Source organism: Triturus cristatus, chromosome 8 (assembly GCF_964204655.1).
Source record: "Triturus cristatus chromosome 8, aTriCri1.1, whole genome shotgun sequence".
Classification (NCBI taxonomy): Eukaryota; Metazoa; Chordata; class Amphibia; order Caudata; family Salamandridae; genus Triturus; species Triturus cristatus.
In genome coordinates, this window is record NC_140591.1 from 1,179,211,084 (window position 1) to 1,179,226,800 (window position 15,717).

General features: G+C 42.4%; 1 protein-coding gene across 1 annotated transcript in view; it reads left to right on the forward strand.

The window, feature by feature from the left end:
• The first annotated feature begins 9,900 nt into the window (after positions 1-9,900).
• Positions 9,901-15,717, forward strand: part of GTPBP6 (GTP binding protein 6) — a 157,304-nt gene continuing 151,487 nt past the window's right edge. The window contains exon 1 of the mRNA XM_085622844.1: positions 9,901-10,388. Coding sequence (XP_085478970.1) covers positions 10,013-10,388 — 376 coding nt within the window. The 5' untranslated portion in view covers positions 9,901-10,012. The remainder of the gene's footprint in view (positions 10,389-15,717) is intronic.

The following is a 15,717-nucleotide window of genomic DNA, read 5'->3' on the forward strand; positions in this document are numbered from 1 at the left end:
GAGAATCTCGCTCTTTAGAAGCATGGCACTCCCTGTTTCAACCCCTCTTGAGGAGAGACTGGCGGTTCACCTCCTGCACTAGCAGCTGAAAGATGTAAGGCAGAAAACATTTGTGTATTAAGGAAAGGCTTCAGGTCTTCTTTGTGTAGGCTCTATATACCAAATTAAAGATTTTGAGGTCTTGGCAGCGTCATGGACAAGTATTCATGCTGTATTTCCTGCAATGTTCTGGTTAAAATCAATAATTCTGTTGGGATTTTTGGGGCATTGTTCTTTCACAAACTAGAAGCATACTAAAAAAACGTTTCCCAGAGACTAGGTTGGCAGTAATTGACTGTTCTTGAAACCAGCCTCAAATCTGGCAATCCCGGCTCAAAGATGATGCCAAATAAACACAACCATCCACCAAAAAATGATATGGGTAACGAGGTCCAACAGAAGCCAACCAAAACATGTAATGTATCCGCCACATGCAGTGGTCTGGTCTGGGACGCCCGAGCTAAACAATATGCCCAGACCAGTTTGCAGCCAGACCAGGTCCCGTGAGCAGGCCCTATTGCAGCAACTGCCGCTTTATATGTAAAATGCATAGAAATGGACAGTCCCACAGCAGCAGGGGGTCCTACCTCAGAGAAAGAGGTTTTCTCTGTGCCCCCTTCCACTTCCCTCGCACCAGCACATCCTGTTTTGTGGCATGGCGAGCAACAAAGTTATTTATCTAATGATGGGATGCACACAGCTGCTTAAGCATCAGAAGCGACAGGAAACAAACTGTCTGCATAGAAAAGACCGTCAAAATGTCCCCAGCGACGGCCCTCACCGAAGAATCATCGCCACTCGTGGCAGCCCTGGCTGGATCACTTGGCTGTAAATGAAAAGGGCTGCGTGGAAAGCGGGCGGACTGATGAAGCCAGAATTTAAAGGCACTGGCACTTCTAAGAAGCGCGCAATGTAAATAATATTAAGCTTTACAGAATCAAGTAAACAAGCACTGTCACCGCTCATGAAATGTACTGCATGCCACCCCCCTTTACTAGAGGGGTTAACACATCACTGCTGCAAGCTTTACAGAATCAAGTAAACACGCACTGTCACCGCTCATGAAATGTACTGTATGCCACCCCCTTTACTAGAGGGGTTAACACATCACTGCTGCAAGCTTTACAGAATCAAGTAAACACGCACTGTCACCGCTCATGAAATGTATTGTATGCCACCCCCTCAGCCCCATTACTAGCGGGGTTAACATATCACTGCTGCAAGCTTTACAGAATCAAGTAAACAAGCACTGGCACCGCTCATTAAGTGTAGTGTATGCCAACGGCAAATACGTGCAGAAAACAAACAATGGGCTGCTCTGGGAATTTAACAGCAGGGAGGTTATTTGTCCTGCTAATCCACTCTTCACAAACAGGGCTCCGTATGCACTACTGATACCAGTAATTGAATGTAGAGTATGTACCAATCCATCTACTTAAGCATGATGTGCAGCGTTTTGAGAAGTGCCTCCACACATCCAACCAAAAACAGGGGCGCACATGTGACTTAATTTTGAGAGATGAGAGCCAGTAATCACCGCTTCCTGTGCGATAATTCAAAGGGCAACAGCACCCTTCTGTGTAATCAAGGGAACGCCCTTCCATGCGCTCAGGGAAACAAAAGGAAGGGAGGGGTTAAGGGTAGGTGCATGTTGGGAGGGTGACTCAGTGATGGAAACGGAGATATAACCACCAAAAAATGAAGATTGTCTTGGAGAGAGGATGTGGCATAACAAGGCTGCCGAATTTGGGACTGGGGAACCGGATTCGGGTCTCGGCGTCCGTTCTCCCTGTGCCTTCAAAAAACAAGCATTTCAGAACATTTGGTGAGAGACGGGTGAAACTATAACTGTGGTGGGATGGGTGACGGCTCGCAACACATAAAGCATGCATTTCAGAACCTTCCGAAAGACGAGCCGAGATTTTTAAAAAGTGCGCCGATAGTATCAGAAAAGGACAGAAGTGTATGCCTACATGTAACAGGGCAAGTCGCCATGGGAGGGAACCAAGCATCCAAAGGAGGGACAAATACAATCAAAGCACCACTAAAAAGCCAGCATTTCTGAACGGCACATAAAAGAGTGAATGGAAATCGATGGGCGTGCTCGCAGCCCACAGAGGAGATACAGCAAGTCTCGAAGAACTGACTAGGCTCGACCTAAAAATGAAGACAACATTGGTGGAGTAGAAGTAGGAACAAGTGATACTGAAATCAGGTACTATCTATTGAGAGAGATGCATGAAGGTGGATGTGTTAATGTACCCTGGAGTCGTAGTGTTTTTTTCACATCCACAAACCAGTCTCTAAAATTGCGGGAGAATCTTTGACCAATCCTATACTAAAGTGGACAGAATTGTGACGATTTCAAACGTGCTTCGAGAAGACTCGAATACGTTCTTTGACATTTTAGTTCCCAAGGATCTGTGGGCAGAGTGTAAGGTGTATGGTGGTTGTAGATTACCCAAACGCTGAGCCGCCGAGAGAGATTCAGACAAATGCACCATGGCCTACTGTTATGGACAAGTATAACCAGGCGTTTACACATTTGAAAATGATGGTTCCACATGAAAGGAGTTGATTTGCTCAAGATAACCAGAACTGTCCAAGAGTCTAAAGAGTCTGTGAATACTTATTATGAACGGTTGATACATGTTTTTAGACAGCATAGTTGCGTCAAAAATCCAGAAAGGGAAAATTTTAGTGGCTTCTTGTCACATTTTATTGCTGGATTGTATCTGAGCAATTTGGTCTCATATGCAACCGAATGTTATCCGTTGGCAATCGAAGTCTCTTGATGGGATTTTGCGGTATGCAAAATATTGCAGTAACAATTTGGAAGCAAATCAGAAGATTAAGGAGGAAATAATGTTAGCTCAGAATAAATTGGTGCGTAAAGGATGTGAGAATAATTCATATGGGGCAGTTCCAGGGTATAAGCAAATCACGTAATCTCCCCGTGCCTAACAAAAATGAATGTGTGCCTCTGTAACGAAACTGGTGCTCATGTAAAGCGCTAAGATACCTGATGTCTCGGGTCTAGCTCGCGCTATATAAAACTCTAAAAAAATAAAATAATAACGCTCTTCCTGGTGTCAGTACAGTAATACAGGGAGTTGGTTACCAAGTAGTGTTAGATGATACAGACAGGGAATTTTGGTCCACAAGGCAGAGGTCGAGAAATGGTGGCTGATCAAAATGCAGGGACAGATATAAGCATGTTGAAGAAGACCACTGTTTGTCACATCTGTAACAAGATGGGCCACTGGAAACGAGAATGTAGATAAAACCTAATCAATTGCAAAATGACTTTCAAATGCCAAACATTAATGTGATGCCAATGCAGAATATGCAAGTTCAAAGGTGATATAATGCCAATATGCCCCAAGCCACAATGATGTAGCAAAATATGATTAACCAAAAGTATAATTTGAATCCAAACCCAAAGTTTCAACAGAAGCCTGTCCTGAGTACCGAAAATATCCAACAATTCCCGGTATTTGATAGTCTCATTGTACTGGACTCCAATCAATCACAATGACGGTGCCTGTGTGGGGAAGAAGAGTGTGTGCTCGGCGCGTTTCTAGAGATAGACCAGAGTGGGCCATACGTAGATGAAGAGTTGAATTGTTGATCAATACTGGAGCTACCTGCTCTGCTGTAGGAACAATAGACTACCCAAACCTACCTGTCTCAGGAAAACAAGTCCAAGTTGTTAGCATCTCCAACAAACAAAGTACGAACTGTGTTTCAGCTAAAGTCCCTGTCAAAATAGGGCCTCTCAAAGATCACCAATATGTAATATGTGACTCAAGTCCAGTCAATCTGTCAGGAAGGGATTTACTCTACAAATTAATTAGTGTGACCTATTGCACAATGGATGGTGTGGAGCCCCAGGCACATGATAAGGATGTATATTTTAAATTAAAATCAAGAGAAACAGCAGTTGGGTTGTTCCCAGTTCTAACAAGAGAAGGCTTACTTCTAGAGATGATATATTTGGTAAAAGAGGAATTTTGGGATATTACAGGCAAGGACATCGGTCTGATTAAGAGTGTCGAACCAGTGAGAGTCACAAAGAGTCACAATAAACCCTAATGCAGAGTATCCCCACACGCCCAATTCAACCTCACACCAGAGGTGGTGGCTGGAATTTCGCCTGTGATTGAATCAATGCTAGAGGAAGGCATCATAACATAACATGTGTATTTGTAAAGCGCATGTTCACCCGTAGGTATCTTGGCGCTGAATAACAGATGTTTCTTGTTACCAACTCAATGGTACTCATTTTATCGACCTCAGATGGATGAAAGGCTGAGTGTAACCGCTGAGATTTGAACCTGTGACTATGAGGTCTAACACAGGCCCCTGCAAAGGATTGGCTGATGTGGTGCATTCTGTTTCTTCCCAGGCTGACTTGGCGACTCCACTTCCAAGGCACGAACAGAGCCATGACCTGGGCCCAGAAGATTGGGTCCTGGTGAACAAACACATCATAAATACATGTCTAGAACAATGTTGGCAAGGACCTTTCCAGGTATTCCCTTTGCGGAACACTGCTGTGAAGTCGGGGGGGAGAGGTCCAAATTGGATTTGTGCCTCCCACACCAAGATAGTGAGACAAGCTGGCGAAGAAGTCATGACAACAATTACTGATTTGCAGAGTCAAACTCCAGCACAACACAAATGTTCAGGAGGAGACGATCACATGGAAGAGTCTCAAAGTCAAGTCGAGACAAGGGCACATGCAGCTGCAACTGAGGGTATACAGTCCTAATTGAAAGAAGGTGCAAGCAGTTCCAATGGTAAAGTGCAGGGGGGGTTCCAAAAAACGGTGATCCTGAGGACTGCTGTGTCAGAGGAACGCATCCCAGACACAATCAGAGAAAAAACAGAGTCAATCGAACAAAATGACAGTGAGCAGCCCTAAGTCAGAAGATCAAAGCAGCAGAAGGTGTCTAGTCGAAGGTAATCAGGTCCTGAGTGGACTTACTATGCTGAGAGAAAGCCAGTTCTGAGAACAGATGAGACTGAGAAGTGTCAGTTTTTGAGAACACTACATGAATAGTACGCCACAGTGATGATTGATTGATATTTTTGATTGACTGAATTCAAGTGACATAAGTCCACACACTTAAGTTTCATATTTTGCACCGGAAGTGTTCACTGAAGATATAAGGTCCATAGGTTCCACTAGAAGAGTAGGATTTGTTTCCCATTTAGAGTTGAAAGGATGTCTACGGAACATCAACTTGCACGATCTGACTGCTCTTTGCGATAACCTCCTGCCCCCTCCTATGAACATGTCGGATGTCCATGACCTTACGGCCCATTATAACCGCTCAATGTCTAATGTATTAGACTCGGTTGCGCCACTACAGCTTAAAAGACTGTCCTCCAAAGTCTCCAAACCTTAGTTCAATGATAGTCTTAATAACGAAAGAAGGAATTTAAGACTTGCAGAAAGATTGTGGCGATCGTATCTCTCCCTTGAACATCTCTACCATCTGAGATCCCTAAGAAGCATCTACAACAAACGCATCAGATGCTCAAAAGCCAACTTCTTCAAAAATCAACTAGAGCAAGTAAAAAAAGTCCAAAAAACCTGTTCGAACTCACCAAGTCTCAAGCTAACAGTCATCCTAATCTCTCTGCACTGGGGTCGAGGGACACTGCCGAACTGTGAAGAATTCGCTGATTTCTTCACGGATAAGACTACTAAGATCGAAGCTGCTCTTGATTACCTGTCGATTAGTCCGCCGAACATCCTCCTTCCTCCTAGGTTGGATGTCACCGTCCTTGCGCAGCCTTGCCCCCCCAAAGACAACGCATCCTGGAGCCTTTTCCAAACCATGGATGAAAGCACTATTCGCAAAACACTGGCTACTCTGAAACCTTCTAATCACTACAACAACCCCCTGCCATCGAACCTCTTCCCTGCAGTTAGAACCTCCTTACTCCCACTTTGGACTAAGATTGTCAATGCATCACTTCGGCAAGGTGCTATTCTGGATTGCCTAAAATCGGATCAAGTTACCCCGATTCTAAAGAAACCAACTGCTGATCCCACGGACCTTCATAACTTTCACCCAATCTCTAACATCCCCACATTGTCAAAGCTCCTGGAGAAATGTGTGCTCGCCCAACTCTGTAACCACATCGATCATTTCCAACTCCTGGACCAATGTCAATCTGGTTTCCGCCCGGGCCATAGTACAGAATCTGCACTAACTCACATTGTAGATGATGCGCTAAGAATGTTGGATCAAAATGAATCTTGCCTATTGATCCTTCTCGACCTTTCGTCAGCATTTGATACTGTCAAACACAATAACCTAATTGACCTCCTGGACATAGGATGGGGCTGTCTGGGCCTGTTCTAAACTGGTTCTCCTCATTCCTTCATAATAGATCCCAAAGTTCAAGGTGAACCAGTCCCTTTCTCATCCTTCTCAGGTCACGCTGGGGGTTCCACAGGGTTCAGCGCTCTCACCCACGCTCTTCAACCTGTTCATGGAGCCACTGATAGAAATTCTGAAATCATCCAGCATTCAATATCACATGTACCCGGATGATACCCAATTATACCTGAAGACCGCCTTCCCTGAGGACATCTGGTCCCTCAACTTAGTCCTACTGAAAACACAAAGCTGGCTGACACGTAACCACTTGAAGTTAAATGCTCTCAAAACAGAATTCCTCCTAATCGCACCACACAAGCAATCTCCGGTCATGGAACAATGGTTGAATCAGCTTACTGCTCTTAACTGTACGCCGCACCTCGTTGATTTCGCAACCTCTCAGGGAATAATGCTAGACAAAAGCCTGAACATGCAGAAGCACATCAGTTCCCTCACCAAAGGAGCAAACTTTCAACTCAGCATCTTAAGGAAACTTAAACCTTTTCTCCCTGCTCATGACCTAAAGGTTGCGGTGCAAGCCTTAGTGATTTCATAGCTGGACTATGGCAGCGCAACCCTTTGCGGCCTTCCTAGAGAGAAGACGGCTCCTCTTAGGGTTGCCCTCAACTCTGCTGCTAGGCTCTTAACAGGCGCTAAAAAATACAACCATATATCTCCAGACCTGTTATCCCTGAACTGGCTTCCATATGAAGCTCGGATAGAGTTAAAAATTGCATGCATGGCACACAAAGCCATTCACTTCAATAACCCGCTGTACCACGCTCAAAAACTGGAGCTCTCATGTGGTTCGAGAGCCTCCAGAAGCGCCAGCACCCTATTGCTTAAACCACAAAAATTAAAGAAAAGAAAAACCTACAATCGAGCCTTCTCAGGTATTGAACCGAGGATTTGGAACTGCCCACCCCCGAAGTCAGGATGAATCCTTTAACTGTCCTCTTCAAAAAGTAAGTCAAAGTGTTCTTGATGAAGAAATTTCTGCCTCAGATTGGTTATTCACTGGATATTGAGGTCACAGTCGCAGATTTGTGGCCCATCTGCCAGGGCTCCCGAGAATGCCTGGCTTTACCAGACTGTGAATTTTTCGTTTTGTTGGTTCTGTTTTGACTGCTTGTATCCCTCTTGAGGTATAAACTGTAAAGCACTCTGATTGTTTTTTGAAAACTCTTTTTATTGGCATTTGTAATAAAAACATTGCATACATTATCACAATTGGAAATGCAGTAGGTGTGGGCCCGTGAACAGGAGTGTACAGACACTTCATTTGGGGTCAGCGGAACTCACAGGCCTAGGGTGTTATGATCCCCGCTTTGTCTCTGAGTTATAAACAGGCTACCGATGCCTGTGCCTGGGCCCAACCCACTAGTGTGCACTATGGACGGCGCACCATGCGGGGGCTACTAAGTGTATCTATATCCCCTTTGTGGTGTATCACGTAGGTCATAGCAGCGCAGCCACCTGGTAACTGTTAACAAACTGGGGGTATGTAAACTGGGGAGTGCACCATATCTTGAACTGTAAAGCACTCCGATACCCTCAGTGGTCATGTTTGCCCTACAGAAAACTTTCTAAATAAGAGTATCTAGTTGCAGATTGTAGGGTTCTCGGCCTGAAGTCAATTGAACTAACCGACTTACTTTGAAAATGAACTGGAAGTTTTGTTGATTTGAACAGTAGAAGTAACAAGTAGAATTCTGAATTTTGATTTAGCTTTTGCTTTTCGATCTGACTTGAGACAAAACAATGGTGTCAGGTACACCTAAAAGCTGTAGAGAGATAATTATAGTGGTATTTGCCATAGTCATATTAAGGATCTTCAAAGGAAATTAAACCGGACAATCTATTTAGAGGAACAACATAGATTTAACATAACGATTTTACATAAAGATGGCTCCATGGGAAATTACTCTGCTACTGTTTTCTGTAGGTTACTTCACGAGTATTCTAAAGTTATTGGAGCTAAAGATATTTATATATGTACTTATTTACCTGTGTCAACCTCAGCCAGTGTGATGTATCACCATTTGTCATTAATGTATGCACTGATGCAATATTTTCATTCATTTTTTAATTGACAAGGCGATATACAGTATTATTTCTCAAACTATGACCTATTGACAAAGCGATCTAGACTATTATTTCTCAAACTATGACCTGTCTAGAGACAGTTTAGGGCAGAGTAGAGTGCTCTCTTTATAGTAAAACTGGCTTACTTAACCTTTTCCTTTTCTGACATCCCTTGAGACTCATGGAGGTGCATGTTATTGAACTGTGATTTGATAGGATAATGCTTTACGGGCCCCAAATATACACAAATAAAATCACTAGGCCTAATATTGCAGCATTGTTTCAAAAACTGTAAGGCCGTAGAACCCCAAACACAAAAACCCCCTAAAAAAATGCGTTTTCACTGGTAGCTATTCCCTGCCCTCAAAACTATTGCTCCAGGGCCTTTTTAACACCTTTGGGTCATATTCTGAAGCCACATAAAACATTTCTCATGAGGCGCAATGTATTCCGATCATAAAGCGCTGGCTCTGGGGACCTTATCTCAGCGAGGTGTGCTCCCTGGAACGATCTTCCCCGCAGCCTGTCGCACTCAAGATGAAGGCTTTATGGGCCTGGCCCGGGTTGGCTTCGAGGAGCGGGCCTAGCACTGCGGTGGGTCAGGGCGAGGGGGCCCGGCGTGGACAGAGCAGATCCAATCACTCATCACCCCTCCCCTACCTCTTCCTTCCTCACTCTTTCTACCTCCCTTATTCCTTTCCTCTCCCCCCTGAATTTCTCTCCCCTTGCCTGCTTTTTTCCCTATGCCTGAGCCATTCTTCTGTAGCTCTTAAATATATATATAGATGTAAATATTTAATATATAATTGTCCAAGCCTAATCGCTGTTAAAATGTAATCATGAGTGAACTTACTATTTGAATATATAGAACTCTAACCACTAGTATATGTAGTAGACCTTTGTACTTACTACCATTTCTATGTGATTTTAGAGTTTTCCGTTTGTATCTCTTCCTTGAGTGACTTTACAACTTGTACATTTGCAATTTTTTCTTGTTTATACCTCCTCTTTAAGTGACTTTACAACTTGCACATTTGCAATTTTTTTCTGTTTGTATCTCGTATGTAACTCATGTTATCCAAAGTCCTTATGTAACACAACTGGCTCTTTTGAAAAGCGCTCCGACACCTTCGGGTAATGTTCGCGCTATATAAAATCGCATTAAATAAATAAAAAATCCTCGCTATGTAAAAAACACTCAAATAAAAATAAATACATGCACTGCATGGGTTTGCTTATTTTATATTCCCATGTGTATTTTACATTTAAGTGTCTATATTTATAAATATTTGTGTCTGTTTCAATTTCTCCATATCCCTCTGGCCCACGAGCTCGCGCAGTCTCCTGGTAAAAGGCAAAATGCAGGGACTGCTTCTGCCCTCGTGTGGCTGCAGTGTGCGTGGCGCTCCCGTGCACGCTGCTGTGCTCCAGACAGGCCCTGGGGCAGCCTACTGTAGGAGCAGACTGCTGCTGCTGCACTGTCTCCCGCCATGGCCGGGAGTTCCTGGATTCTCCGGGCCGCTTCCAGTTGTCGAGCTGCTGCTGTGTTTCTTGGCACATCCTCGCCTCGCACAGCGCTGCGTAGGCCTCTGCCTAGGTGCTGGATATGGCGGCCACCCGGGCCCCGGGCTCTGTTGCACTGTACGCACAATTGCTTGAAAAAGAAGAAAGCGACAGTGCGTCCGCAAGGTGCCGCTGCTGGCAGCGAGGACCCGGAAGAGGACGAGGAAGATGAGCTGGAAGAGGAGGAAGACGAAGAGCTACTGTCCGCGCTACCGACAGCTGTGCGTCCAGGGGAGACGCAAAGAATCTTCGTGGTTCACCCGGATATAAAATGGGGGCCAAAGAAACCGCACTTAACCACAGGTACACACACTGACGAGAGGGGCCATCTATTGCATAAATGGCACTATGCATAAGGCGCAGCAGCATTGGGAAATACTAGCTGGTATGTCACGTGTGGCAATTTCAGACAGCCCTAGTAAAAACACTTTGCGTGCTGGGATTTGTAGTTTCGCTTTTGATATTGTATGTAGGACGGCCACTTTTCTCAAAGAGAAGTACCTTCAATTTCTACACTCTTTGAAATTAGGAATGGAAGAGTGGTTGTACTCGAAGAATAATTTGTGCATACTTGTCAATTCACCACTACTTGGTGACTCAGCCTTTTGGTCCCTCGATTGCCTGCCTGGCAAATAAAATGCATCCATAAACTTATGCGGTCAACTACTTTTCAAACCTGTTTCACCTACCCTCTAATATGTTAGTGAACATTCTCCATTCATCTTAATGCAATCCTCGCTTAAACGCCTGACTACACCAGCACTTTTGAGTTAAGCGGTTGACCGGTAATTTTCTGAAAAATCCTGAGCGCCCATTTTTAGGTCGAGCCAAGGCAGCGCATGCTGTGCGAGGCATGCTGTATTAGAGTGCACTTGAAGCTCCGCCCACTCTACGCCCATATTTTTCATTGGCTTGTGTCTTTGTCCTTTGTAAATGCAGGTTTCTGATTCGGTAATTGGTTAGTTAGTCCCTCCTTAGTATCACCTTGTCTTCATTTGTATCCGTTTGTTGTTACACCCACTGTCTTTATTGTAATTATATTTATATAGCGCTTACTACCTCTGACGAGGCGTCAGCGCGCTTTTCAGCGAGTAGCACGCTACTCTGGAACCCAATCGGATTAGTGGTGGATTAGAATAGGGAAATAGGAGGATAGTATTAGTGTAGGGAGTTAATCTGAGCAGAGGACATGGGAGTCTGTTAGTTGGATTGAATAGAGGTATGGAAGGAGAGAAGAGGGAAGAAAACCCAAAGTGTTAATTGGGAGACCGTAGTAGTAAGTTGATGTGTGGGTCAAGTAAAGGAGATATGGAGGAAGGAAGAGCTTGTGGAAAGGGATTGGGGAGAAAGATCAGTAGAAAAATGAGGTTTGAAATGAGTCAAAAGAGAGATAACATGAGGGAGAGTTTAGAATGATTGTTTGGGAGATCATAGTTGTAAACTGATGTTCGGGGTGAGGGAGGAGTCTAAGAAGGGTTATTTTGGAGATCATAGTAGAAGGGGTTTGGGATGAGAGAGAGTGAAGATAGAGGATACATTGATATAGGTGTAGGGTGATGGTAGGACAGAGTAAAGCTTTCAAGAGTAATTTTTTTTTCTTGTATTATAGGACTAAAATAATAAATATATAGATCCATGATCTGTGTTATTTAGTCTGTAAGCACTATTTTCTTTAGTGAGTTTTGTCTTAAAACAGGCACAACGTGCTTTGCAGTAACATTTAGTACACCATGCCCGCTTTCGCTTTCCAATAGTTTAGTCAAATTAGTTCTAAAAATGGGCTAACCTAGAGCTAATTGCAATACAATTTCTGTGAGTGGAATGTTAATGAAATTTTTCCGTAGAAAACGATGGTGAAAAGTCTACCACTCTATCATGATGCGTTAATCCAATGTGGCGGATTTTTCAAAATGGCTGCCCATTATTTGAGATATAGGGTATAACTGTATATGCCCATGTGTGGTATCATTTTATATGTTTTTAGGGACGGGAAAGTCAAAAATAACATCAAAAATTGTTTCTGATGACCATAATATCAAATTGGGATTAATACAATAAACAACGATAATTATATGTTAATATGCCAAACATAGTTTTGACATTATTTTTTATTTACATTTTTTTAACATCATTTGAAAAGGATAAACAAATTTCAACTAGATAGCACTTCTCAATATGACACTGACAAATGAAAATTGTTAAAGAGATACATTCAAACAGCACTCCTCAGTATAAGAATAGTATGATTTCAATCATCGTCCATGTCCACTTCCATGGAATTGCAACAGCTTATTCCTCGACAATCCGTGCACGCATCTGTGCACACTATTCCCTGTCTTTTGCATATACATTGCAGAGTCGCACATTGACTCTTGCTACAGCCACATTTCACAAATTTTAATAAATGATCTGGTGCTGGTGCTTGACTCATTCTAATGGGAGCCAATCTTCCATCTTTCACTTCAAATCCCCACTGTAATGGATCCATATGAATACCCATCCACTGCTGCACCTGATGATATACTCTGAGTGAATGAAATTTGCAGGCATCCTCTGTAGGAGGCAAGACTTCCGGTTTCACATGTATTGTTGATTTTGTTGCCTTTGAAATGAAAGTTCGAAGTCTGATATCATGTAGTGTGCTGTCTCCTGTTATTCCTCCATACAACTCTATAATAGCATTAAGACCAGCATTTTCAATTTCTTCTGTTGATTTTTGTGAAGTTTGGAATACGGCAGCACTTTCTTTGAAGCTGCCTGATTTTCTTAGCAACTTTATGGAGTCACGTTTTCCTAATCCAGATAGTTTGGAGGTGGTATCACATCCTAATACGGTGTGAGCAAATAAGATGTGAGAGCAGACGTCATTACCTAAAGCTTTTGCTAATTTCCTAATATCATACACAGTTATGTTTTTGGAAGATTTCTTAGGTTCTGGGCAAAGGAAAATATCAAATTGGATTTCTTGAAAATGATGAAGGAGTAGTATGAGAAGATCGGTGTCCTCGCCAACAATGGCTGTAGGATGAGTTTTGGCCGACTCAATAGCCTCCAAAACGACCATGAAGTCTGCATCACTATGAGCTTGCTTTGTTTTACACCCAGCTTCTTGTAACTTTTGCGATAATTGATCAATGAAGGCTTGTTTATTTTCATTATTACTCAGAAAAAATTGTTTCTGGATGGCGATGGAGGTAGAAGTTATGAAATTTACTTTAGGTCCTACAATACCTTTGTTTCTTTTTAGATGGGCTTCTGATTTTGTAGAAAACGTATCTCCATATCCGTCGAATACTACTATTGCATGGCCATACTTTGTTAGCACATATCTCTCATAGGCACAAAGCAGCTCATGGAATGTCTGATTCGGACTCCAAGGAAGGCGATGTAGTAACCACCCACCATCAATGACGAACTGCATAATTTCAGGCATGTTAGCAACGGCTGGTACTTGCTCTTTAATATAATTGGCAAGCTGCGACTTCCCAGATTTCCGCATAAGTCCATGCTTATTGAATAAACTAGCTGGGTATGAGCAAAGCTCATAACAAAACACCTCCTGCAAATCCACGCCACTAGTCTGGGCACAAAGCAACACGCGCTGAAACAATAGTTCAGGATCCATAACAAAGGTTTCTTCTTTCAATTTAACTGATTGAACTGATTTCATTACCGTCACCTGGTTGCTTTTTCTGAAAGAGAACTCAGAGACTCTTTTGTCCGTCATCTCATTAAGAATTCTATTTCCAATTTCTTCTGCAAGTTCAGGATTAACATCACTGCCATAAGTAACACCCGTGACAATGTTACGCAGGTTGCTGTCTCGCTCAAAAACATTGAGCTGTTCTACATATACCAGTACTTTCTGTGTATCTCCTTTATCGTGTTCAATTCTTGAACTGGTCATAGTAACATTTTGCTCACTTGCTGCATGCTTCACTGAAGCAAAGTCCTGCATGCATTCATTCAAATGGGCGCAAATAGGGTGTGACATAACCCAGACAAGCTGCTGCTGTTCTGTCATACCTTTTCCATGGGTCATTCCGCCGAATCCTTTTATATTCTTCATTAGAACTTGTTCAATTACCAAATCAGTGGAAAGGCCACCCCAAAACCTATCACTTCTTCTGACAACATGCAGACCATTTGTAAATGCTGTGTATACATCAGGAGCTTCAAATTCAAGCTCAACCATTCTCTCATAATACAGTCGTGCAGAACTGGCATATAAATTATGGCCACATTCTGCAAAAAAAGGTAGCATCTCATTTACCATTGCAAGATGTAGATGCCAATTTCCTGTTCTTTCAGCTTTAAAGAATTGTTTCAGGATGTTGACCATTTCCAAATATTGCAACCAAAGTCGAGGAGTCCTGTAAAATGTAAGTTCATCTTTGGCCTTCAGCAGTTTGGTTGCAATTTCGACAACAGCATTATGTGTAACATCCTCAACAGAAAGCTCCCCATTAAGAAGATTATTAAACAATGATCTAGCTGCCTGTAAATCGTCGTTATCATCTAGGGCTTGCGTTGCTAAAATCGTGTTGAAAACTGATGAAACAATAAGATGACCACGAATCGCTCTTGCAATAGCTTTACCAGAAAGTTGTGGGATCTAATTCTTTCTCTCAAGTTAACAAAACGCGCTCTACATTTCTTGTGAACTTTCTGCCCAACACAAACGTGAAACTTAGATATTTTTCTCTCCTTGCATGTTTTTTTAATTCCAGTCACTCCTCTTTCAGTGAGTACAAATACATCGTCATCTTCTTGAAACACCACATCGCAAATGAAACACTTTTCTACGTCCATTTTCACTGTATCTCACAGCAACTCACAAGAACCTGTAACACATAAATGAAACATTTTTGATTAACAAAAAAACAAACAATACCAACAAAGTTACAAGACACAAATAATAGCAAACTTTTTATTTCAAAAGTTAATTGTAATATTTACGTTCCTTCACACCTTGTCATATAAGTCAACGAAACAATTTGATATTATGGTCATCAGAAACAATTTTTGATGTTATTTTTGATTTTCCCGTCCCTAAAAACATATAAAATGATACCACACATGGTCATATAAACAGTTATACCCTATATCTCAAATAATGGGCAGCCATTTTGAAAAATCCGCCCTATTGGATTAACGCGTTATGATAGAGTGGTAGACTTTTGACCATCGTTTTCTACGGAAAACTTTGAATAACAATCCACTCACAGAAATTGTATTGCAATTAGTTCTAGGTTACGCAACAAATTGACTAGTCTACAAGTAGCCAGGATAATGGCGGCTGCATGTTTGCAATGCCGTAGGTCTTGCATTTAGGAGAGTTTGAGCTATTGGCATTGTAAATAACAATAGCTTAAACTCTTGCAAATTTGACTCCTATTGCTTTACAAATATTTTTTGTGGATTGTTTCCAAGCGCCCCATGCCATGCTTGCACTTAATAGAAGCCACCCCTTTTATTTAGACGCGGCTCATCTAAAGAAAGGGGTGTGGCCTCTATTAAGTGCAAGCCCACATGGGACGCTTGGAAACAAACAATATTTGCAATTCATTATGTCTCGCATTTGCGAGAATTTAAGCTATTGACATTTACAGTGCCAATAGCTCAAAGTATC